The sequence below is a fragment of the Oncorhynchus clarkii genome, chromosome 17, assembly GCF_045791955.1.
Source record: "Oncorhynchus clarkii lewisi isolate Uvic-CL-2024 chromosome 17, UVic_Ocla_1.0, whole genome shotgun sequence".
Taxonomy (NCBI): Eukaryota; Metazoa; Chordata; class Actinopteri; order Salmoniformes; family Salmonidae; genus Oncorhynchus; species Oncorhynchus clarkii.
Window position 1 is genome coordinate 22,510,352 of NC_092163.1, and position 23,862 is coordinate 22,534,213.

At 42.5% G+C, this 23,862-nt stretch overlaps 1 protein-coding gene across 1 annotated transcript; it reads left to right on the forward strand.

Annotated features, from left to right (window-relative positions):
* Positions 1–11,979: 11,979 nt before the first annotated feature.
* Positions 11,980–23,782, forward strand: LOC139370545 (catalase-like). Its single transcript, XM_071110106.1, has 11 exons — positions 11,980–12,310; positions 13,587–13,758; positions 14,314–14,424; positions 15,528–15,658; positions 15,858–15,962; positions 16,281–16,406; positions 18,229–18,420; positions 18,927–19,349; positions 20,756–20,863; positions 22,327–22,404; positions 22,636–23,782. The coding sequence occupies exons 1-11, from the start codon at positions 12,245–12,247 to the stop codon at positions 22,693–22,695; spliced, it is 1,572 nt and encodes a 523-aa protein (XP_070966207.1). The 5' UTR covers positions 11,980–12,244; the 3' UTR covers positions 22,696–23,782.
* The last annotated feature ends 80 nt before the right edge of the window (positions 23,783–23,862 follow it).

Here is a 23,862-nt window from a genome sequence, read left to right on the forward strand (position 1 = left end):
AGTGCAATAACAAAACCATCATGAATAGCCTATGTTGTGTTGATTGTGAATGTGATGAGATGCCAACTGTATTTAAAGCCCGGTTTGTGGATTAATACATGCAGTAGCTGGTAGACATTTGTATAGTGGGAGACGCTCCAAATTCTTTGCCTTGAACTGTAAAGGGAGACATCAAACTGTGTACATATGGCATCCCTTCACTGTCAAGGCTGCTCTCCTTGGGTCAAGCCCATTAGGAGCTTACTGAGCTAATGAGACATGTTGCTGTAGTGTAATGTTTAACGTTAAACTTTGGCACAGTGAACAGATCCCAGATCTGTGCCTTGGGGCTACATATGTTTTACCTGGAGTAGAGAGTTGTGCAATCGCAGAACAAGTGTACACTAGTAAACTTTTACGTGTGATGTGGAAATGGACCTCATGAGCTGAACACACATTAGCTGTGTCTTGATACCCATTGTTACACACACACACACACACACACACACACACCAGCCAGCTCGATAGCCACTGTCTCTGCATGTAACATCTGTAGCTTTCAGACTCATAGCAGCTGGGTTCATTCATAAAATGAATTATATTAAGTAATTCTATCAAACGTCAGCCATAACCAGGAAGCCCAGTCCTCCCTTTCGCCTAAGCCAGTCTAAGTGCACTCCTAGACTACCTAATTGCACGTAACACCTAGCTGAGCGCACCAAGCTTATGCATGGGAGTCAAATTATGGTGTCGGGTTCAAAGCCTTTATTATGCTAATGATTCAGACAGGGGGCCCTTAATTTAGTGAGTCATGGTTAATGTGTAATGTTCTGATCTGTTCTGGAAGTTTTCAATGAGGGCTCTTACATGCGTCAGCACACAACCCATGCCTTGCCCACTGATTCTCTTTCTCTCTCTTTCTGTCTCTTGGATTTCTCTCTCTCTCTTGGATTCATGGGTCTTTTTCTTTCTCTCTTCCTTTCTCTCTCGGAGCCACATGTTTTTTATTTAATAATGTATCTTATGTTGAAATGTCATGCCAAAAGGAAATTCACAAAATAATGCACTGTCGGCCATAAATACCTAAAGAGTTTTCAGTTTTCTTGTACAGAGCATTTCCTACTGTACAATGCCTCAGTTTAGGCTGCCAATTTAGGAAGCTTCCTCCAAAGCTTAATTTTACCATGGAAACTCAAAGGACATTGCTTGTGAACCAATTATATCGAAGACATTTTTACATGAGAAAAGTAACACCATTAGTTGTCAGAGTAGGTGTTATATCCAGCTGAAAGCACGTTGAATGTGCTCATCTGTCTCTCTTCTCACTCTCTTTCTCCCTCTCTCCTTTCTATTTCTACAGTATCACCTTTACTGTATCACTACAGGATATCTGTTCTTCTCTCCTCTAATGTGGTCGTATACGAATTGCCCTCTCTCTCCATCTGATGGGGGTGCAAATGGAAGCCTTTTGGCCTTAGCGATGGGTGTTAATGACTCCCCTCCTGTGGCGTGTATGGGGAGGAAGCGTAGGGTTGAGGGTGTCGGGAGGCGGACAGGGATCCATGTCAATTTAATGGCGCAAATAGCATTAGGTGATCAGAGCTTGAAGGGGAACTGACAGCATTTTAGCAACATGAAATCGTATTCAAATCTGTTCATACACACCCATAGGGACAATATGACACTTGTTAAAAACATTTTATGACAAGTGAGCACTTACAGTTGAAGTCAGAAATGTACATACACCTTAGCCAAATACATTTAAACTCAGTTTTTCACACTTCCTGACATTTAATCCTAGGAAAAAATCCCCGTTTTAGGTCAGTTAGGATCACCACTTTATTTTAAGAATGTGAAATGTCAGAATAATAGTAAAGAGAATTATTTATTTCAGCTTTTATTTCTTTCATCACATTCGCAGTGGGTCAGAAGTTTACATACACTCAATTAGTATTTGGTTGCATTGCCTTTAAACAATTTAAACTTGGGTCAAATGTTTCGGGTAGCCTTCCACAAGCTTCCCACAATAAGTTGGGTGAATGTTGGCCCATTCCTCCTGACAGAGCTGGTGTAACTGAGTCAGGTTACTAGGCCTCCTTGCTCGCACACCCTTCTTCAGTTCTGCCCACAAATGTTCTATAGGGTTGAGGTCAGGGCTTTGTGATGGCCACTCCAATACCTTGACTTTGTTGTCCTTAAGCAATTTTGCCACAACTTTGAAAGTATACTTGCTGTCATTGCCCATTTGGAAGTCGGTCACTCACCCACTCCTCCAATAACATGACATCCTCCCAGCAGCTAGCTAGCTCAGCCTTGGCTACTGCTCAAATGTAGCTGTAAAGGCCTACATGTTTCACCTTTGCATGGTGTTTTGTTGCAGGTTTAGTTTTTTTGGTAATTCATTATCAAGCTTTAAAAACTGAAGCCAGACTGCAACATTTTAGTAGACTAGCCAGGATTGTGGCATGTGTCTACACACTTTCCCTCTGCTGCACGCTGTAAACGGGACTAACAAAAGCAGCCCAATTGAAGTTGAATTCACCTATGCAAGAACATTAGGCTGCAATTTTATAGATGACTCAACTGTTAACTCGCTTGTGTCCTAATGGGCCCATGACACGTACATGGGCCCATTAGCCACATTATGATTCACATTGCTAGTTTTATTGTATTGACATTCCCAGCCTGAGTTATAGTCGTCCTTTTTTGTTCCAAATAGTGAGTCATTGAAACTGAAACAATGCATCACGAATGGCAGCAAACAATGTTCCAGGCCAGCTGTGATTTACAACGTGAGAGCAATATTATTTGGATTACCAAGAAATGTATTGGTGAATTATATTAATAATGCATTGATTTGCATCCATCTATTCAGCCAACAATGCCTTAGTGTAAGTCATGGATTTTATTAATCAAATAGAACCTATTTTAAAAACCTCTTATGAAGTTGGTTTTGTAGCATAAACTAGGAATTGTATATTTTTTTAAACTATTATGATTGTCTGTTTGTTTCAGAACTGTAAAGTAGTTAAAAACGCTGTCAGTTCCACTTTAACCACTGCATCAGATGAGCAGATTGCCTCTACAGGGAACCCCAGATACACTGCTCAATCTGAGAGACTGTCAGCCTGAGGGGGGAGTTTAATGATCAAGTGTTGTTTCAAGGTTATTTAATGTTAGTATAAATTTGTAACGTGATCGCGATATACAGAGATCAAAGCAGTTAGCACAAACACACACAGCTTAAAACGATACATACTCTGGGCTCCACTTGACCGTGGTCAACAAGGGCCTATTTGTTTAGCCGACCATCTCTATGCTAATGTCAGCAAGTGTTCGTGAATGGATGACTTGTAGCTCTGTGATTTTAAACACGACATTTTGTTTCCCTCTCAAATGAATCTTCAATTAAGTTTAGAGCGAGGAGAAACTCATGATTTTCTCCCCTCTTTGTCAACACTCACTGCCTTTTTTGCAGTGGAGAGGATTACTCTCAATGGCAAGTTTTTTTTTGGGGGGGGGGGGGGGATTTTTCTATCATTACAATGGTCAAACCATTGTCCGTCATGGAATAAGAACAGCAGTTTTGGGAACATACTCCAACCAGTGTGCAGCCAGATGAATTTAGTTTTTTACGGTGCCGTTTGTTGAACCTGGCTGTCTCGTATTTAACAATTAAATAGCTTCTAATCCCATCCCATCCCATCCCAGTCTGTCCTTGGAACTGTCCCATTATGTAGATTAGGGTTGGGTGGAGACTGGAATGACACATCGTCCCATCAACCTGTCCCAACATCGCCGGTATACGATTGTATATCAACGATGTAAACAATGTGTAATGCAGCCTGTGTCATGCACAAACCACCAATTTAAAATCTAGTCATTCAACTACAATGTGGAAATCACCTTACCAATATTGTATTTTCTTGTGTGCAGATAAATAAATATAAAGCAAGCATATGGTGATGGGTGGTACCGTTCCGTCTGAACGTGTTTTCAGTAGGCCTACAGCAGGCAATATTGTTACCCCACTCCGCAGTCTATTAAAGCCAGAAAAGGTCAACATGCTTGTGTTCCTTGGCAGAAACCTTTAGGTAGTCCCTGTGCCCAAGAAAGCGAAGGTAACCTGCCTAAATGACTACTGACCCGTAGCACTCACATCTGTAGCCATGAAGTGCTTTGAAAGGCTGGTCATGGCTCACATCAACACCTTTGTTCCAGAAACCCTAGACCCACTCCAATTTGCATACCGCCCCAACAGATCCACAGATAATGCAATCTCTATGGCACTCCACACTGCCCTTTCCCACCTGGACAAAATGAACATCTATGTGGGAATGCTATTCATTGACTACAGCTCAGCGTTCAACACCATAGTGCCCTCAAAGCTCATCAATAAGCTAAGGACTCTGGGACAAAACACCTTCCTCTGCAACTGGATCCTGGACTTCCTGACGGGCTGCCACCAGGTGGTAAGGATAGGTAACAACACATCCGCCACGTTGATCCTCAACATGGGGGCCCCTCAGGGGTGCGTGCTCAGTCCCCTCCTCTACTCCATGTTCACTCATGACTGCACGGCCAGGCACGACTCCAACACCATAATTAAGTTTGCCGATGACACAACAGTGGTAGGCCTGATCACGACAACGACGAGACAGCCTATAGGGAGGAAGCCAGAGACCTGGCCGTGTGGTGCCAGTACAACCTCTCCCTCAACATGATCAAGACAAAAGGAGATGATTGTGGATGACAGGAAAAAGAGGACCGAGCACACCCCCATTCTCATCTAAGGGGCTGCAGTGGAGCAAGTTGAGAGCTTTGTTCCTTGGTGTCCACACTTCACAAACAAACTAACATGGTCCATGCTAGAGGTCGACTGATTATGATTTTTCAACGCCGATACCGATTATTGGAGGACCAAAAAAGCCGATTTGGAAAGGCACACACCTCTCTATATAAGGTCCCACAGTTGACAATGCATGTCAGAGCAAAAACCAAGCCATGAGGTTGAAGGAATTGTCCGTAGAGCTCCAAGACAGGATTGTGTCGAGGCACAGATCTGGTGAAGCGTACCAAAAAATGTCTGCAGTATTGATGGTCCCACAGAACACAGTGGCCTCCATCATCATTCTTGAATGGAAGAAGTTTGGTACCACTAAGACTCTTCCTAGAGCTGACCGCCTGGCCAAACTGAGGAATTGGGGGAGAAAGGCCTTGGTCAGGGAGGTGACCAATAGCCCGATGGTCACTCTGACAAAGCTCCAGAGTTCCAATGTGGAGATGGGAGAACGTTCCAGATGGATAATCATCTCTGCAGAACTCCACCAATCAGGCCTTTATGGAGAGTGGACAGACGGAAGCCACTTCTCAGTAAAAGGCACATGACAGCCTGCTTGGAGTTTGCCAAAAGGCACCTGAAGGACTCTCAGACAATGAGAAACAAGATTCTCTGGTGTAATGAAAATAAGATTGGCCTGAATGCCAAGCGTCACATCTGGAGGAAACCTTGCACCATTCCTTCGGTGAAGCATTGTGGTGGCAGCATCATGCTGTGGGGATGTTTTTCAGCGGCAGGGACTAGGAGACTTGAGGGAAGGATGAATGGAGCAAAGTACAGAGAGCTCCTTGATGACCTGCTCTAGAGCGGCCAGGATATAACGACACAAGGCAAGACCCAGATGCAGACATAGGAGGCAGATGATTTTCGCTCTGTTTATTATAGTCCAAGGGGTAGGCAACAGGAAGGTCAGGGACAGGCAAGAGTTCATAACCATGTCAGAGTCCAAAATGGTACAGGGCGGCAGGCAGGCTCGAGGTACGGGGCAGGCAGAATGGTCAGGCAGGCGGGCTCAGAGTCACGACAGGCAAGGGTCAGAACCAGGAGGAAGAGAAAAAAACAGAGACTGGGTAAAACGGGAGCTAGGAGAAAAACGCTGGTTGACTTGGCAAACAAGACGAACGAACTGGCACAGACGGACAGAAAACACAGGAATAAATACACAGGGAATAATGGGGAAGATGGGCGACACTTGGAGGGAGAGACAAGCACAAGAACAGGTGAAACAGATCAGAGTGTGACACAGGACCTCAGACTAGCGCAAAGGTTCACCTTCCAACAGTACAACAAGCCTAAGAACACAGCCAAGACAACGCAGGAGTTGCTTCGGGACAAGTCTCTGAATGTCCTTGAGTGGCCCAGCCAGAGCCCGGACTTGAACCCGATCGAACATCTCTGGAGAGACCTGAAAATAGATGTGCAGCAACGCTCCCTATCCAATCTGACAGAGCTTGAGAGGACCTGCAGAGAAGAATGGGAGAAACACCCCAAATACAGGTGTGCCAAGCTTGTAGCGTCATACCCAAGAAGACTTAAGGCTGTAATCACTGCCAAAGGGGCTTAAACAAAGTACGGAGTAAAGGGTCTGAATACTTATTTGTAATAAATGTGCAATCATTTCTAATAACCTTTTTTTAAATCATTTTATAATAAGGCTGTAATGTAACAAAATGTGGGAAAAGTCAAGCGGTCTGAATACTTTCCAAATGCACTGTATAGACAATATGGACAGTATATGGATAGAATATGTAGTATAGCTGAAGAATAGTATATGTACAGCAATAGTTAAACAAGATAGGCCTTGACTAGAATACAGTATACATATGAAGTGGGTAAAACAGTATGTAAACATTATTAAAGTGACCAGTGTTCCATGACTATGTACATATTGCAGCAGCCTTTAAGATGCATGGTAAAGTAACCAGGTGGTAGCCGGCTAGTGACAGTGACTAAAATTCAGGGCAGGTTACTAGGCGGAGGCCGGCTAGTGGTGACTATTTAACAGTCTGATGGCCTTGAGATAGAAGCTGTTTTTCAGTCTCTCTGTCCCAGCTCTGATGCCCCTGTAATGACTGCACCAGGTGGTGATACAGCCCGACAGGATGCTCTCAATGGTGCATCTGTAAAAGTTTGTGGGTCTTAGGGGCCAAGACAAATTTCTTCAGCCTCCTGAGGTTGAAGAGGCACTGTTGCACCTTCTTCACCACACTATGTGTGGGTGGACCATTTCAGATTGTCAGTGGTGTGTATGCTGAGGAACTTGAAGCTTTTCACCTTCTCCACTGTGGCCTGTCAATGGGGGAGGTGCTCCCTCTGCTGTCTCCTGAAGTCCACAATCAGCTCTTTCGTTTTTGTTGACGTTGTGGTTATTTTCCCTGCACCACTCCACCAAGGCCCACATTGTTGAAAATCAGGCCTACCACTTATGTGTCATCTGCAAACTTGATGATTGAGTTGGAGACGTGCGTGGGGGCCACATAGTCATGGGTGATCAGGGAGTACAGGATGGGGTAACGTGCTGATGACATACTGCATGTTCAATTTTGATCTGGGTAAGCCACTTCCCTTGGCCTTACACTTGAAAGTTGACAGAGTTGACATTTAATTAGGAATGGACATGTAACAGGACAGGAACAGCGTCAGAACTGGGAAACACAAAGATAGACGACAAACAATGCAGCAGCGGGGAGCTGGGGAACTGACAAATATAGGGGAGGTAATAAACAAGAGATTGGGTGAGTCCAGGTGAGTCCAATATCGCTGATGCGCGTTGACGAGGGAAGGTAGATGTGCGTAAATGATGGTGGCAGGAGTGCGTAATGCAGGGCAACAAGAGCCGGAGCAGGCGTGACAGTACCCCCCTCTAGGAGCGCCATCCAGCGTCCCACCTGGGCGAGCAGGGCCGAGACATGGGTGCTGGGAAAGCCGGCTGGGGTAAACTCCCCACAAATCGGCAGGGGTGTGGGAGCCTGGCGAGCCAGCTGATGCATAGGAGCTTGACGATCTGGCTGAGGCATGAACGCCTGTCGATCCCGCTGCGGCGTGGAAGCCTGTAGATCTGGCGGAGCATGACGTGGGATGGGAACCTGCCGAGCCAACCTCTCGAGTCAGCTAGGATGTTGAAGCCCGACCAGCTGGCTTAGGCACCCCCGGTTCCATCGGCGGCGAAATCCAAGCTCGACATCACCAACAAAACAAGAAAACTCCTGGGCCCTCTGGGCGAACAAGACCTAATGATCCGGCTGAGGCCCGACAAGGGATGGGCACCTTCCGAGCCAACCGGGGCGAGGAAACCTCTTGAGCCAGCTAGGGCGTGGAAGCCCAATGAGCTGGCTAGGCACACCCGGTTCCATCAGCGGCGACCCAGGACCGGCGTCACCACCAACCGGAACGCAAGTACTCCCCGATGCTTTGTGTGTTGGCTGCGGCATTCTGTAAGGAATGACACTGGAGAATAGAAGCAGGTACAGGGAGTTGACATTTAATTAGGAAAGGACGTGCAACAGGACAGGAACAGCGTCAGAACTGGGAAACACAAAGACAGCAGCGGGGAACAGAGCTGGGGAACTGACAAATATAGGGGAGGTAATAAACAAGAGATTGAGTGAGTCCAATTGCGCTGATGCGCGTGACGAGGGAAGGCAGGTGTGCGTAATGCAGGGCAGCCTGGCACCCGGGGAAGAGCTGGAGCAGGCATGACAGAGGTTATTGGCCATTTGATTTTCAACCTCGCATTTAATAAGATTAAACTTGTCATTCGATTTCTTTAAAGGCTATTGATATTGTTTGTTCTCCCTCATTATTAGTCTATTTTACGTTTTTAGGCTATTCAAAAACGTGAAACTCCGTTACATTCGTTGTTTGATCATCAGAAAGCCATGCACAAAATGAAGACGCGTAGCTGTCTTTTTACAGATAAACTGCACCCCTGACGTGTCTCTACTGTGTGAGAGTTGTTAAAAGTATAACTAAGGGGCCAAATTATTTCATATATAGTGTGTGACAACAAACAGAGCACCAAATGCTTATTGGAGCTATCTCAACTCATTCTAGATGTGGACAACAGATATGCATCTCTTCTGACTCCTGAACTCTACAAAGAGAGACTGCTACACCAATTGGAATTTGACAATATTTCCACCAAACAAACGACGCAGCTTCTGTTTAAGTTGAGGCAAAAATTCTATGAACACGGCGAGAAAGTTGGTAAGTTGTTACCTCATCAGCTTCGACAATCCGCTGCTAGCAGCGGCATACCTGAAATCTGTGTTGCAGCTGATGTAACTTCTACCAATCCCAACGAAATCAACCATCAATTTAAGCAATTTGATTCTGCTCTTTACTCGTCAGATGCTCTTCCATGACACAGTCTAGAAATGCATGCATACGAGACATCTGGACATACCCTGACTCAATTCAGATGAACAAACCAACATGGATGCCTCAATAGGTGATGATGAAACTACTCTGGTAATCCAGTCCATGCAGAGTGGTAAAGCCCCTGGGCCTGATGGCTTCCATATTGAATTTTATAAAGAATTTTCCTCTATCCCCTATCCTCAGCTCAATGTACAATGAAATCCTTTCTAGTCAGAAACTGCCACAGACACTTTACCCAGGCAACTATTTTGGTTTTGCTTAAAAAAGACAAGAATCCCCTAGACTGTGGCTCATTCCACACTATAAGCCTTTGTGCTGCGATTTTATAAAATGATATGGCAACAAAGTGTTGAGCGTATCCACACAACATTTTGCATAAGGAATGTGCTTATTCAGTTTAAGGTTTTGCACCATCTCCATTACTCAAATGACAGATTGGCAAAAATATACCCAAATATTGACTCCAAATGTTTGAGATGCCACCAGAGTACAGCGACTGTGGGACACGTTTTGGTCATGCCAATCTTTGTGGCCTCTGGGACCCCATTTTTTAGACATTCTCACATATGTGTAATACAACTGTTAGCCCCAACCCGGTCACTGCCATTTTTGGGGTACTTCCCCTAGACCAGAATGCTACCTCGCTGCTAGCTCACTGCCCTCTTTCACTGGAAGTCTGCAAAGCTGCCCTCCTTTATGCAGTGGGTTAAGGAGGTGATGTCATCTGGAGGTGATGTCATCATGTCATGGGTCCCAACAAAAGTTTGACTTAAACTGTTCCCCATTAATACAGTGCGTGGAGAGTCTGTCTATTACTTAGTGTAACTTGCATAGTTTGGTAAGCAGTCATGTCTGTTCTAGTGGCCATTTGTGCTGATAATAATTTTTGTATAACTTTTTTCCCCCATTGGTTTTGTTTCTATCATTGTTTGTTTCGGTTTTTCTTTCCTATTTATCTTTTATAGATACCTTGGAGGGAGGGGGTGGATGGATGGGAGAATGAGGGGTTGGGGTTGTACTGTTTTTGTTTTTAATATCTGAAAATCTATGAATAATGGAAAAAAATAAAATTTTATGATTTTGCACTTCTGTCCATTTGTGTAATAGGTGTTGTTAACAGGAAGCTCATCACCTCAAACACACCCAGAGGGGGCAGGAAATATGCTAAGTGGGTGTCAGGAGAATTCTATACTCCTGTTCATTTACCAATTAAATTATGTTACCCTCAGTCTGTTATATCAGTATTTGTAAGATACTGATAGAAACGAAAACAGACAGAGGCCCAGTTTACCAAAGTGAAATGTTTATTCACGGGAACGTTCTGACATGTACAGTACAGGACCTTCAATTTATAGCGACACACATACTTCCACACCAACCATCAAATCCGCCCGCCAATAAAGCCTAGGGGAGTACGTGAGAATAGTGTCTTCCTACCCTCCCCTAAGATAGGGAGAGACCTGGGACTGGGGAGCACTCAGTGTCCCAGCCAAGGTCGCCTCGGATCTGGCTCAGACAGATAGTCTGTTCTCAAAACACTAGACACATTGTTCCCTAAACGTTGATTCCGACTAAAACCACGCACAGTATTATAATATAATCATCGAATGAGTCTAACACTTACACACATGTATTATAATAATCTAATGATTCAAATTAATTTCATACAATCACATGGTTTCAGACATATGGTTTCAGGACTGTAACATTCTAATAATTTACTAAAATACATTTCCTTATCAGTGGGATGCTTGTAATACCCTATCTATGACGTCACTCTATTGAAGTTCAGATTTAAAAGAGTTAAGGTAAGTGTTAGGTTGGGGTTAAGTTTAGGGTCAGAGTTATGCTCATAGCAAGGATCCCAATTAGCATCTATTCTTTCATTTTCAAAAAGGTTTTTGTGGATTCTTTGTTGGAGGTAACATCTCAGCAACCTACATGCTTAGAAAAAAAGGTCTTATCTAGAACCTAATAGGGTTCTTCTGGTGTCCCCACGGGAGAACCTTTTCAAAAACACTTTTTGGTTCCAGGTAGAACCCTTTTGGCTTCCATGTAAAACCCTTTCCACAGAGGGTTCTACCTGGAACCAAAAAAGGGTTCCGCTATGGGGACAGCCAAAGAACCCTTTTGGAACCTTTTTTTATAAGTGCATGGAACAGTGGATTCTTACAATAACATAGAAGTACACTGTATACTGTGTATGCTTCCCACTTTTCACAGAATTAAGCTAATACATTCAACTCTGCCTCCTGACTATTTTATGTTCTTTGGATGTGAATATTGAGTTAAAATAAAAAGGTCCATGATTCTTCCCTTGAAGCCACCTATATCCATCCAGTCACCCCTTTCTGCCTTTCACAACCTATGCTCCCAATTGAAATGGCTAAATAGCCTTGTGTCCACTCAATTTAACAAATCTCAACAAGCAGTAAAACAGTCATTTTTGTATTTTCTATAAATTTACTGACTCCAGACTATTAATAAAAGGGAATACAGCTATCTCTCTGTCTGTGTGCGTATGTTTCCGTGACAACACAACATGAGTGCACACAGCAGATATATAGTAACTGCTCTTGTGATACCTTTAGTAAATGTGGTCAGCATAATCTGATAAATATGAAATGAATCCCTGCCAAACTGGCCAACTAGCAATGTACATATTCCACATGTTTAAATGCATTTAGTATGTTGCCTCACGTGAGGGTTGAGTTGGATCGCAAGCTTCTAGTTCGACTAGACAACGTGAACCAATAATTGACTACTCGTAGAAATATCCCGCCCACCTTTGGGTCTTGGGTCGGGCTACATGTTTAACACCGCCTAGTTCTGCAACACCACCTTTTAATGGTGTGATGGGTGGCAGCAAGGGGTACATTATTTTTTGCCCTTTGGTCCGAAAGTAGCTGGTGATCCAGCATCCAATAGGAGTCGGGTAACAAGCAGGAGGACCCTAATCGTACAAAGTACAGTGGCTAAATAACGTTAGCACTCAGAAATATTTTTTTCCCCCACGCAGTTGTGGTTAAAACTTCTGCCTTCAAGATGGACGAGGATAGAGGGAAAGCAACCGACCAACTGAAGCTATGGAAAGAGGGCCGAAGCGCTCAGGTTTGTCTCTATTTCGATGCTTAGTTTGTGTTGTGCAATTCTGTTTAGAAATGGTGAGCGATCATCCAAGGTCGCATTTTTCCTCCTGGACTACTTAACTATAATTCTAACGTTAGATAGCTAGTTATCAACACCTTTACGGAACCATGGTACTGTTCAATACCACGACCAAAGAATGCACATTTGTATTTGAATTGTGTCTGTTTTTGATCATGCAGCCTACAACTAACGTTAGCCTATTACTACTTATTAGCTAGCTATCTTGCACTTGCAGCTGGTCTTCATTAGCTGCTACACCCACAATCACAAAGTCAATAACCCCGCACATTTCTAGTATTTTTCTTCTTAAACTAGTGGAAACCCGTGCAGTTCGGGCTTTCTTGATATTTGTTGAATAGAATTCCAAGTTTAGCTAGCTTTTACTCCCATACTTTCGTTACACATGTTTAGCACATGTTATTATGAGTGTATGTGACCAATAAAATGTGATTTTAATTTGATCTAATGTATTGAAATAACACAACTGCAGAGAAGCTATTTTTTTTATTGATTTATTTAGCGTCAACTATAGTACCTCACTTAAATGCCAAGAAGTTGATTGCTTGAGTGTATTTTGCTGGTTTAACTTGAAAATATTGCAAATTGAGAATAAAATAATCAGTGATTCTTTGCAATAACTGGAATATATGGACCTTGATTCGTTGGGATAGCAAATGTATCTTGGTCATTGTCTTGCTATAGTTTAGCCTGGACTTTAGCCATGTCAACTCATGGTTACCTAATTATTGGTGCAGGAAGGGTAGGCTTAACGGGTAAACATTAAGCAAGATTTTAAGTAAACAAGGCCAAATGAGAGATGAGAACTGTTTAAGTGGCTTTTAGACTATTTTGTAATGCACACATTGAATTGGAGCAATTGTGCAATGAAGCTGATGTTTGATCATTCAAAGTACAAAACACTAGACCTGTATAATGTCAGAATTGTACCTATATCACACATTCCTAATGGGACCATTGAGTCTTGCGCCCAGGCTATTAAGTGTCAGGTGCACAAAGTATTCCTGTACATTCCTAGTCTTAATGTGTGTGTAGTTATGTCTCTTGAGAGCAAGTAAATTAATAAACTGTGTAAGTGCAGCTGATGTGGAGTCAGGGAAAGGACCTACTCTGTTACCAAAGGAAAAGTGAGAGACTAGGCCTAATGACTGTGTAAATAAATAAAAAAATGTAGTGCAGTGTCTTATGTATGATGGCTATGTCATTTCTTCCCCTTCAGAGGCCAGACAACCTGACCACTGGGGCTGGTCACCCGATAGGGGACAAGTTGAATATAATAACAGCGGGTCCCCGGGGGCCCCTCCTAGTGCAGGACACCCCGTTCATAGACGAGATGGCCCACTTTGACCGCGAGCGCATCCCAGAGAGGGTGGTGCATGCCAAGGGAGGCGGTGGGTGTCAAGCACTACCAATACATTTAATCAAAACTGATTGGCATTTATGCTATATACAGTGAGCTCCAAAAGTATTGCATCCAACAACTTTGTATAGTCACAAGCTTGATGTAATCATTGTGTGCTAGGAATATGGGACCAAATACTAAACTTTTGACTACTTTAATATACATATAAGTGAATTTGTCCCAATACTTTTGGTCCCTTGAAATGGAGGGACTATGTACGCCACTAGATTTGTTGGACCCTCACAAAGTAAGGGTATATGGGAAACACTTCCCTAGACAGGCCTATCATATTTGAAATAAACATTAGAAAGTGTTGACCTACTTTTCGGTCTAGACCAAAATACTGTGAACTGCTCTTTAGTCGGGGCAGAATATTATTAGGACCATGCTTGATCATGTGACGGTCTGTTGTTGTTGGCCCACTCTACAGAAGGGTAAAGTGCACCATGTGTATGGCTTTATAAGTAAGTGTTTACTCACTAACCTAACTAGCTAGCTAGATTTATACACAGTAACTGTCCATGTCCCGCCTCTTCCACCACAGGAGCTTTTGGGTACTTTGAGGTGACACATGACATCTCTCGCTACTGCAAGGCCAAGGTGTTTGAGCATGTGGGCAAGACCACACCTATCGCCATTCGCTTTTCCACCGTGGGTAAGACTAACCTACATTACATTTTTGTCTTTTTTTCCCCCTGGTATTTACTCAACTTACATGATAAAATAGTATTTTGAGGCTGCTCACTCCGGCTTTTCTATAAAACTGCTACAAACACATTTACAGAGTTCCCTTTGTTTCCTTAAGGACATGCAAAAAGAAGCCCTATCAGATTTGCTAGCTACCAATTAGACTACTGTTACTGTATATGGAATGACCAACCATGCTTGTCTGCAAAAGCAATGTTTGCCGATATCAGAATTCTGGACAGTCAGGTAGCCTAGAGGATAAGAGCATTGGGCCAATAGCCAAAAGGTTGCTTGTTCAAATCCCGAGCCGATTAGGTGAAAAAGCTGTTGACAGGATCTTGAGCAAGGTACTTAACCCTAATTGCTCCTGTAATATATACACTAGATGACTGACAGAGGGGTGCTTTCTGAAGCCAACGCGCCTCCATCTTGGTACTTCCCCACCATTGTAAAAGAAACAACAACAAAAAAACATGTGTTTTGGAAGCTATAGAAAAGCTTAATTGGCCACAAAATCCACATTTTGCAATCTCCATCTGTCTCCGGACATGAAACCCATTGAAAACCTGTGGTTTGAATTGAAGAGGGAAGTTTATAAGTGCAGACGAAGGATATCAAGGATCTGGAAGGATTCTGTATGTAGGAATGGTCTAAGATGTGTTCTCCAACTCATCAAATATTTAGAAAAACGTTCAGTGCAGTTATCCTCACAAGATGAGGTATTGAAAACGGGAGTCAATAATTCTGACCCCTGCCTCCTTTGAGAAAAAAACAGTTTATCAAGTAATCTTTCTCTGGGCAAATTGTATTAGTATAAAGGAATTATTTCCCCCAATTTTTATATGCATACAATATAGCTCAGTATTTGAATGTATTAATGTATACAGTCATATTCTATTGTCTTTATCAATGGTGTCAATCATTTCAGACCCCACTGTACATCAATACATCATTGAATAAATACCAGAAAATACACAATGTCATATTTTTTTAATTCTACAAATAATTTGTTTAAACTGGTTGTCCATGTGTGAGTTTCATATCAACCAATTTTGTCTCAAACTCATGTAGCTGGGGAATCAGGCTCAGCTGACACAGTGCGAGACCCACGTGGCTTTGCAGTCAAGTTCTACACTGACGAGGGCAACTGGGACCTTACTGGCAACAACACCCCCATCTTCTTTATCAGGGACGCCATGCTGGTGAGTTCAGACACGTGAGTCAAGATTGCGCCTGGGTGTGCCTTGCCAAGATTCAGTCTTTGACACATGACATGGAGTACAAGGAGTGGAACGTTAGCTAAACAGACTGGCAACCAGGCTACTCCATTAGTTCATCTCCCCGTGTAATATTAAATGCCATTACCACATCTCTCTGATTTTTCCCTTTTGTTTTGTGCAGTTCCCATCCTTCGTCCACTCTCAGAAGCGCAACCCCCAGACTCACCTGAAGGACCCAGACATGGTGTGGGATTTCTGGAGCCTGCGGCCTGAGTGTATGCATCAGGTACGGTACCTGCTCCTCTCTACCTGACACCAAACCTTTACATGTGCACGCACAATAGTTAGTTAGAATCCAAAAATACATTGTAGTTTCAGATTTCACTCCATTAACAACTTTAAAGCTATGCCACTATATCTAGAAATGGCGGTTGCTGCATTAGTTTAAATAGTTTTAAATCTGTTTTCTGATCAGATTATTATATCATGCTTCTACTTACATGGTTTTTTTTATTTTTTATTATATCTTATTTACATATCACATTGGCTAAATTGACTGAATATGTGCCTTTTTTTAAATAATTTTGTCTTAATCTCTATGAAGGTGTCCTTCCTGTTCAGTGACCGTGGTCTGCCCGACGGCTTCCGCCACATGAATGGCTATGGATCCCACACCTTCAAGCTGGTCAACGCCGAGCGTCAGCCCGTCTACTGCAAGTTCCACTACAAGGTCAGAGCACAACTAAAAATGATGTTGTGAATGAATGGATAGTGCAGGACTAGTGAAATGTACTACACTTACAGTGCCTTGCGAAAGTATTTGGCCCCCTTGAACTTTGCTACCTTTTGCCACATTTCAGGCTTCAAACATAAAGATATAAAACTGTATTTTTTTGTGAAGAATCAACAACAAGTGGGACACAATCATGAAGTGGAACGACATTTATTGGATATTTCAAACTTTTTTAACAAATAAAAAACTGAAAAATTGGGCGTCCAAAATTATTCAGCCCCTTTACTTTCAGTGCAGCAAACTCTCTCCAGAAGTTCAGTGAGGATCTCTGAATGATCCAATGTTGACGTAAATGACTAATGATGATAAATACGATCCACCTGTGTGTAATCAAGTCTCCGTATAAATGCACCTGCACTGTGATAGTCTCAGAGGTCCGTTAAAAGCGCAAAGAGCATCATGAAGAACAAGGAACACACCAGGCAGGTCCGAGATACTGTTGTGAAGAAGTTTAAAGCCGGATTTGGATACAAAAATATTTCCCAAGCTTTAAACATCCCAAGGAGCACTGTGCAAGCGATAATATTGAAATGGAAGGAGTATCAGACCACTGCAAATCTACCAAGACCTGGCCGTCCCTCTAAACTTTCAGCTCATACAAGGAGAAGACTGATCAGAGATGCAGCCAAGAGGCCCATGATCACTCTGGATGAACTGCAGAGATCTACAGCTGAGGTGGGAGACTCTGTCCATAGGACAACAATTAGTCGTATATTGCACAAATCTTGCCTTTATGGAAGAGTGGCAAGAAGAAAGCCATTTCTTAAAGATATCCATAAAAAGTGTTGTTTAAAGTTTGCCACAAGCCACCTGGGAGACACACCAAACATGTGGAAGAAGGTGCTCTGGTCAGATGAAACCAAAATTGAACTTTTTGGCAACAATGCAAAACGTTATGTTTGGCGTAAAAGCAACACAGCTGAACACACCATCCCCACTGTCAAACATGGTGGTGGCAGCATCATGGTTTGGGCCTGCTTTTCTTCAGCAGGGACAGGGAAGATGGTTAAAATTGATGGGAAGATGGATGGAGCCAAATACAGGACCATTCTGGAAGAAAGCCTGATGGAGTCTGCAAAAGACCTGAGACTGGGACGGAGATTTGTCTTCCAACAAGACAATGATCCAAAACATAAAGCAAAATATACAATGGAATGGTTCAAAAATAAACATATCCAGGTGTTAGAATGGCCAAGTCAAAGTCCAGACCTGAATCCAATTGAGAATCTGTGGAAAGAACTGAAAACTGCTGTTCACAAATGCTCTCCATCCAACCTCACTGAGCTCGAGCTGTTTTGCAAGGAGGAATGGGAAAAAATGTCAGTCTCTCGATGTGCCAAACTGATAGAGACATACCCCAAGCGACTTACAGCTGTAATCGCAGCAAAAGGTGGCGCTACAAAGTATTAACTTAAGGGGGCTGAATAATTTTGCACGCCCAATTTTTCAGTTTTTGATTTGTTAAAAATTTTGAAATATCCAATAAATGTCGTTCCACTTCATGATTGTGTCCCACTTGTTGTTGATTCTTCACAAAAAAATACAGTTTTATGTCTTTATGTTTGAAGCCTGAAATGTGGCAAAAGTTCAAGGGGGCCGAATACTTTCGCAAGGCACTGTAAATGGATATAGGAGTCGACAATACTTAATTAACTGAAGGATGCAAGAGAGTAATGGTGGTAAAAGAAGGAAACGTAGTTATAAAAATTGGGACGGGTCCATAGTAACCCATAGCATCCTTCCTCTGCTCTCCTCTCAGACCAACCAGGGTATCAAGAACTTGAAGCCTGAGGATGCCGAGCTCCTGGCCTCCACCGACCCGGACTACGCCATCCGAGACCTTTACACCTCCATCGCCAACGGCAAATTCCCCTCCTGGTCATTCTACATCCAGGTCATGACCTTTGACCAGGCTGAGAAGTTCCAGTGGAACCCCTTTGACCTGACCAAGGTACCATAGAGATGCATAGAGATACAGTTTTAATACTCAATCTTCAATTATGTGGGGACTCTAACCCTTATAGTAGGTGCATACATTTTTATCAATACTTTCCATAGTTTTTTAAAGAATGTGACAGAAATGCCTTAAATGTCTTAGTATTGTACTTTGTTAGCCATTTAAACAAGATGTCCCCAAAAATATTGTCCATTTGCAGTACTCTGACTTTTCCACCAGAGGGGGGACATACTCCACATAACCACTGAAAGATCTGAAAGTGGTCTGAGATCTGCTATGGAGTGGTAGCATTTGTCAATGGTACAATAATGGGCAACTGACTCAATAGCTGCAGTCTAGTCAGGATAATTATTATGTGAAAATAGTACAGTATAGGGGTCATGCACGCTTACATTTTCTATTAAAAAAAATCTTTGTCTTCCAAGACTGGCTAGAAATCTCTTGCACATCCATGTACCTTTTTTGGCCTGAGGAGTATCAGCACTTCTCATTTTCCTTAGGTGTGGTCTCACAAGGAGTACCCCCTCATTCCCGTGGGGAGGTTGGTGCTCAACAGAAACCCTGCCAACTACTTTGCTGAGATCGAGCAGCTGGCCTTTGACCCCAGCAATATGCCCCCTGGCATCGAGCCCAGCCCTGACAAGATGCTGCAGGGGCGTCTGTTCTCCTACCCAGACACACACCGCCACCGGCTGGGAACCAACTACCTGCAGCTGCCCGTCAACTGCCCCTTCAGGACCCGTGTGGCCAACTATCAGCGAGACGGGCCTATGTGCATGTTCGACAACCAGGCTGGCGCTCCCAACTACTTCCCCAACAGCTTCAGTGCTCCAGAGGCCCAGCGACAGCACGTGGAAACCAGGTTTAAGGTGTCCCCAGATGTGGGCCGCTACAACAGCGCTGACGATGATAATGTCACACAGGTAATGTATCTATGTAGAGCGCAGTGGATTAGTTCACTGAGATGGGTGTGAATCTGACAAGTGTCTTGTGTTCCATTTTTTTTTTTTTTTTAAAGATGTGGGTGTGTATATATTTTATTTATTTGCTACTGCTTGACAAAACAAAATCTTGGTCGGCCAAACAATCGACTAGTCAACTAATTGGGGTCAGCCCTAGTTTCATTAAAGTAAACCACAGTTTTGGAAACAGACTGAACAAAATAACAAATGCAACAGGTGAAGTGTTGGTCCCATGTTTGATGAGTTGAAATAAAAGATCCCAGAAATGTTCCATTTGTTCAAAAAGCTTTTCTTTCATCCCTGTTAGTGATCATTTCTCCTTTGCCAAGATAATCCATCCACCTGACAGGTGTGGCATATCAAGAAGCTAATTTTAAACAGCGTGATCATTACACAGATGCACCTTGTGCTGTGGACAATAAAAGGCCACTCTAAAATGTGCAGTTTTATCACCCAACACAATCCCACAGCCGTCTCAAGTCTTGAGTGTGCAATTGGCATGCTGACTGCAGGATTGTCCAACAGAGCTCATGTCCAAGAATTTAATGTTCATTTATCTACCATAAGCCACCTCCAACACCGTTTTTAGAGAATTTAGCAGTACGTACAACCGGCCTCACAACTTTAGGCCACGTGAATGGTGTTTTTTTGGCGAGTAGTTTGCTGATGTCAACGTTTTGAACAGCGTCCCCCATGGTGGGGTTATGGTATGGGCAGGCATAAGCTACGGACAACTAACACAATTGCATTTTATTAATGGCAATTTGAATGCACAGAGATACCGTGACGAGATCCTGAGGCCCGTTGTCGTGCCATTCATCTGCCGCCATCACCTCCTGTTTCAGCATGATAATGCATCGCTCCATGTCGCAATGATCTGTACACAATTCCTGGAAGCTGAAAATGTCCCAGTTCTTCCATGGCCTGCATACTCAACAGACATGTCACCTATTGAGCATGTTTGGGATGCTCTGGATTGACGTGTACGATGGCGTGTTCCAGTTCCCGCCAATATCCAGCAACTTTGCACAGTCATTGAAGAGGAGTGGGACAACATTCCACAGGCCACAATCAACAGCCTGATTAACTATGCGAAGGAGATATGTCTCGCAGCATGAGGCAAATGGTGGTCACGTTAAAAAAACATTTTTTTTAAGGTATCTGTGACTAACAGATGCATATATGTATTCCCAGTCATGTAAAATCCATAGATTATGGCCTAATGAATGTATTTCAATTGAATTATTTCTTTATACAGTATGAACTGTAATGATTACATATAATGAAATGCTTATTTATTGATACATTAATAAATCTGTTGGATGGGGGTGACCAGTGATCTGACCTTGTGTGTGGGTGTATTGCAGGTGCGTACCTTCTTCACCGAGGTGCTGAATGAGGAGGAGCGCCAGAGGCTCTGTCAGAACATGGCTGGTGCCCTGAAGGGAGCCCAAGTCTTCATCCAGAAACGCTGGGTGAGTTCTCCTCATTTTGATTATCTAAGTCACCATTTTTCATCATCATTGTGATCAGCAATCATGTTATTTCTATCTTCATGTTTTTTTATCAACATCATCATTACTATTCAAATCAAAATCTCCTTTCTACCACACTGTCATCAGAGAGTATTCACACCCCTTGACTTTTTCCACATTTTGGTACGAAGTGGGATTAAAATGAATTTAATTGTAACGATCTACACAAAATAGAATGTGGAAGAAAAATTCAAATATTTGTAAATATGTATATAATATGAAAAATAAACCCCCTGAGTCGATACATGTTAGAATCACCTTTGGCAGCGATTACAGCAACATTTGCCAAAAATCGGTTGTTTGGCGTGGCTAGGCAACCATTTTCAGGTCTTGCCATAGATTTTCAAGCAGATTTAAGTCACAAATGTGACTCGGCCACCCAAGAACATTCACTGTCTTATTGGTACTGTAAGCAACTCCAGTGTAGATGTGGCCTTGTTTTAGGTTATTATCCTACTGAAAGGTGAATTCATCTCCCAGTGTCTGGTGGAAAGCAGACTGAACCAGGTTTTACCTCTAGGATTTTTATTCTTTACAGGCTTCTGTTTCATTCTGTCAATAAGATCAGTATTGTGGAGTAACTACAATGATGTTGATCCATCCTCAGTTCTTCTATCACAGCCATTCAACTCTGTAATTGTTGTAAAGTCACCATTGGCCTCATGGTGAAATCCGGGAGCGGTTTCCTTCCTCTCCGTCAGAGTTAGGAAGGATGCCTGTATCTTTGTAATAACTAGGTGTATTCACCAGCCAAGTGTAATTAGTGACTTCACCATGCTCAAAGGGATATTCAATGTCAGTTTTTTTTATTTTATCTCCCAATAGGTACCTATTTTTGCCAGGCATTGAACAAACTCCCTGGTTTTTGTGGTTGAATCTGTGTTTGAAATTCACTGCTCGACTGAGGGGTCTTTCAGATAGTGTTGTGTATTGTACAGAGATGAGGTAGTCATTAAACTCATCTTATACAATATTATTGCACAGTGAGTCCATGCAACTTATTATGTGACTTGTTAAACACATTTTTACTCCTGAGCTTATTTAGGCTGCCATAACAAACAGGTTGAATACATTGTTGACTCAAAATATTTCATATTTTCCTTTTTAATTGATTTTATAAATATTTAGGAAAACGCTATTAAATGTTGACATTATGGGGTATTTTGTGTAGGCCAGAAAAAATAAAAGATCTCTATTTAAATTCAGGCTGTATAACACAACAAGATGTGGGGAAAAAGTCAAGTGGTGTGAATACTTTCTGAAGGCAAAGTATGTATATTTCCCAGGCATCATCTGCCTCACTACCATGAAGGTCATCTTTGCAATGCAATGTTGTATAATGCATCTATTTTACTGCCATCGCTATCAACACTTCTGACTGTCTCTGCGCCCTGTTTTTCCAGGTTCAGAATCTGATGGCTGTGCATGCAGACTATGGGAACGGGGTTCAGACCCTACTCAAAAACACTGAGCCCACGAAGGTAAGTCCATTCATTCTTGTCAACGGACACTAAAGCTTATGTCAATTAAAAGGGTATTTGCCTATTTCATTCAAAGTATAATTTAAATAGGAAAAGCACTTGCATATCTGAGACGGCTCGTTGCAGATTCTTGGGAATAATTGGATGGAATATATTTGTTTCTCTCAAGTTTAGTGTTGAGCTCTCTTCTCTTTCTCTCCCTTTGTCTCCTTCCCTCCTCCTCTCTCCAAGGACACTGTGAGAGTTTACACCCGTGGAGGTGCCTCTACCATCGCTGCCTCCAAGATGTGATGCCTTAACTTCCACCTGGGGGCAGTTGCACTTACCATCCGCTATAGAATATCTTACTACCGACCGTCCGTAAATGCTATAGCTAATTAAATGGCAAGCTATCATGATTGTTTTTGTAATTCCTCAGGCTACTTACTGCACAGATGACGAGAGACAACATTGCTGTCAGTTCTTACATGTAGTTTTCTGTCCATTTTGCCTAAGTTCACACAGAAATGAATATAGTCAGACTGCAGCCCTATGGGAGAAGATCTGTCCCCACATCAGTCAAATACATAGACGCTATCTGAAAAGCTGTGCATTTATTCAGTTTATAGTACAATGTTTATTCCATTGGCAGTATATTGTTTAATCTCTTTCCCAATTACTTATTGTTTGTGTATCCATGCCTCATGAATGCCCTGATAGTTAGCTTAAACAGGTATGCGTTAGCTAGCCTAAATGCAAAATATGACATTTTATTCTAGTTAAACAAACCACCAAAGTCTTCAAATAAGGTTCATAATTATTGTACAGTATTTAGCAGTTTAAACTTCTGAGTTTTCTTCAAAAAAACAACAACAATTGCTTAGGCCTTCACCATATTTCTTGGTTATATTAGAAATTGTTTCAAGCCAACGATCGGTGTGATTCAGTCATGAATTAAGTCCTCGTCCTCGCAGCCAAAACAACAAAGCAGTGCCTTTTTGGGTTAGTCACAAATACCTAACACCATGGCAGGATCAGGGCTTTGCCTAGACTTTTAATCACTATGTAAAAATTGTCATGTACTAAATGTTTTCTGTATATTAGTGTTGATTTGTGTAGATACTCTGTACCAAAATTAATCACTGAAGAGTTGTGGTTTGGTTGAGTTAGGGCTGGGGAATTAAGAAGCACCACTGTTTTCTGTAAAGGAAATAGTCCTTATCTCTTCTCACAAGCCTCCAGACTCGATTGCTATGTTGCGTCTCATCACTGTTAGTGTTTCTGTGTAAGGTAGCATTCCCGCTCATATCGCCCATGAAGTGATTTGTTATAATAACAAGAAATTGTGAACATCTTTTAACCACAAAATGAGATGCTAATAAATCAAAAGGTAATGCGATATGTGTGGTTTTGGTGTGTCAGGTCTTCTTTACACCAATCTTAACTCCAGGGTATGCCGGCTGTTATTGCCCAGGACTA

Excerpts from the sequence above, each read along its gene's own strand:
- LOC139370545 (XM_071110106.1), top strand. The coding sequence starts at position 12,245 with ATGGACGAGGATAGAGGGAAAGCAACCGACCAACTGAAGCTATGGAAA. Across the intron at positions 13,759-14,313 it reads GGTGCATGCCAAGGGAGGCG|GAGCTTTTGGGTACTTTGAG; the intron begins GTGGGTGTCAAG and ends CTTCCACCACAG. Across the intron at positions 20,864-22,326 it reads TCTTCATCCAGAAACGCTGG|GTTCAGAATCTGATGGCTGT; the intron begins GTGAGTTCTCCT and ends CTGTTTTTCCAG.